The sequence below is a fragment of the Poecilia reticulata genome, linkage group LG18, assembly GCF_000633615.1.
Source record: "Poecilia reticulata strain Guanapo linkage group LG18, Guppy_female_1.0+MT, whole genome shotgun sequence".
Taxonomy (NCBI): domain Eukaryota; kingdom Metazoa; phylum Chordata; class Actinopteri; order Cyprinodontiformes; family Poeciliidae; genus Poecilia; species Poecilia reticulata.
The window spans coordinates 20,544,615-20,547,339 of record NC_024348.1 but is presented as its reverse complement, the minus strand read 5'-3'; the positions used below and the strand labels follow the sequence as shown (position 1 = coordinate 20,547,339).

The 2,725-nt window shown below is 36.0% G+C and overlaps 2 protein-coding genes across 3 annotated transcripts in view; both read left to right on the top strand.

Moving 5' to 3' along the window:
- LOC103480890 (zinc finger protein 271-like) overlaps positions 1-2,725 on the top strand; it is a 14,704-nt gene that overhangs the window by 4,322 nt on the left and 7,657 nt on the right. Inside the window, exons 3-4 of the mRNA XM_017310398.1 lie at positions 27-293; positions 502-514. Coding sequence (XP_017165887.1) covers positions 27-293; positions 502-514 — 280 coding nt within the window. The remainder of the gene's footprint in view (positions 1-26; positions 294-501; positions 515-2,725) is intronic.
- Positions 1-2,725, top strand: part of LOC103480810 (gastrula zinc finger protein XlCGF8.2DB-like) — a 78,826-nt gene that overhangs the window by 70,816 nt on the left and 5,285 nt on the right. The gene's annotated exons all lie outside the window — the stretch shown is intronic.

The following is a 2,725-nucleotide window of genomic DNA, read 5'->3' as shown; positions in this document are numbered from 1 at the left end:
TTTCTCTTGTGGGACCTGTGGAAAAGGTTTCTCTCGAAAAGATACTTTAAATAGTCATATGAAAATCCACACAGGTGAAAAACCTTTCTCATGTGAGAATTGTCGAAAAGGTTTCAGGAGGAAATCACAATTAATTGATCACATGAGGATTCATACGGGTGAGAAGCCTTTCTCATGTGAGAATTGTCGAAAAAGTTTCAGGAGGAAATCACAATTACTTGATCACATGAGGATTCATACGGGTGAGAAGCCTTTCTCATGTGGGACATGTGGAAAGAGTTATAGAAATAGAAGTAGTTTAACTTATCACATGATGACTCACTTAGAAGAGAAGCTTGAGAGCTGAATCACCTCAGATCCATTTTGGCATCTGATCCAATGGAAAATTTGGTCTGAATATTTACTCAGCAATTAGAAAATGTTCAAGTCAACAGGGCCTCGCAGGCTGTTAGTGATTCACTGTGACTGTGTCTTTCAGTGTCCGATCAAGATAAACCTGAGGTCTACTTTTGCTGCCAACTTGTTTTTTTAGTCCAGTTTTTTATTTTACTTCTCAGTCGTATTTGTACTTGAAATGATCCAGGACTAGTTGAACATGTTGACCTAAATATGTTGTAATTTTTCTATTATCTTAAATATTGCTGATGTGACACGCCAAAAAGCGCCACATTCATCTTTTATTTTTCACCCACGGAGGTCGCCATTTTTTCTCTGACGGGTTGATGACGTCATGAGGGCCATTCTGTACTGGAGCATTCAGAGTAAACACAAGAAGTAACCTACAGTACTATCACAGTGTTGTTTTTACATCTAAGATGAGTATTACCCAAATAAGGTCTATTTTTATAACTAGTTGTGGTTCCTATAAGATCCCCATCAGTGTCCCATCAGATACTGAAGTTAAAGAGGGGCTCACTGTTAAAAATGCTAAACTCTATTTCCCCTTGTGGCCCCACTGTGATAATGGATAATGGATGAATGTTTTTAGTGGTTTATGTTGTAATTTTAAATGTTGTTTCCTTTACCTGTAAATAGAAAACCATCATATTCAAGAGAAATAAAGGGTTTCAAACATCCATCTATGTGTTATTAATGCATATAATTTTGTACTTAGTTAAAGTTTCTGAAATAAATGGGTTTTTAAGTAATATTCTAATTTATTGAATGAGTCTGTAGATCTGATACTTGCCACATCTTTGGTGTAAAATGTTCACAGATTCCTGACCTACATGATGGATGCCCACTGGATATCTACAAAAAGATTTGATGTTTCATTTTAAATAAATGTTAATGCCTCATGCTGGTTAAATTGTATATTTATCTTATTGAAATGTCTCTCCTCACCTGGAGGAGGGAGGATCAGCAGTGGAAGATCAGATTGTGATTTCAGCACTAAAATCCGCCTCTTGATTCTAAAATATCTGTAGTCACTCACTGCTTAATTTTAAATGTGAATCCCAGCCTACAAAACTACAACTCTATATAATGACACTGGGCTCTGTGTTACAAACTGACGAGATAAATCACAAGAAATTAAAATATATTTTCCAATACGGTTCTTTTATAAGATTAAAAATATTTTTTGATAATTAACTCCAAGTCTACACTTATACACATAAAGGTTTCCGCATGTGGAGACGTGTTAAAATATGTCTCCACAGAAAATCCTCATAATTAACAAAAACAAAAGGCTTGGAAACATCAGTTTGTGTATAATCATTTTATGTACTGTTTTTCACTCGCAGAAATAAATTAAACTTTCATTAATATTCTAAAATATTTAATTTAGTTGTAGGTTAAGAGAAGACTCAAGGCGGAAAATTTAAGGGGGAACTAAAAATCGTTCACATTTTCTTCGGGACAGTCAAAGTGAAACACACGGTAAATCTCAAGAGCACACGAGGTAGCATTAGCTTTTCTTTTGTTAGAGAACAGTGTGAAAACAGGTTTGGTGTTTTAGGTAAATATTTCCATGTTTTCAGTGAAAATGTCTTCATTTCAGCCTCAGAGAGAGTTTATCAACGAGCAGGAAACTCCTGCTGGAGAAACATTGACAGAGTTGAAAGAAATCAACGTCAAGATCGAGGAAGAGATGGAGGATCAGCGCAGACTGATGGATTTTACCAGGATACCGAAGATCATCTTACACCGGATAGGTACGAAACACCTTCATGTTTTACTGATGATACAGGTTGAATAAAGTTGGAGATATTAAAGAGTTGCAGACTGGTTAAGGAATGCTGAACTCAAAGAGCTTTTACAGTAAACTAAAAAACACGAAGCTGAAGTTTTTTTTCAATTCTAGTTCCAATTCGGGAAATGGCTGACGGGCCATTGGACCTAATTTTTCACTACCTTCCGCATTTTTAATCGACGCTAGTTTAAAAACTACAACACCTAGACTCTTCAAACCTGGACTGGATTATTCTGCTGCTATAGCAGAATATTTATAACCATGTTTGTGATTTGTGAAACTTTAATAAAGGTTGATTTGACCACTTTTTTGCATCTGGGTTGCAGTACGCGCGTGCTCGTGATGAGCACTGAGATAGCACGCGCTTGTTCGGCGCGCTTATCTGGGGAACTACGGACACCGTGAAAGCTCAAACAACATGTTTTGGCAAAGTTGTCACTTCCTTCACGTTTTAGCGGGAAACTAATAATAACAACAACAATAATAATAGTAATAAATAAGTGATGATAAATACAAATATGTCACATAGAT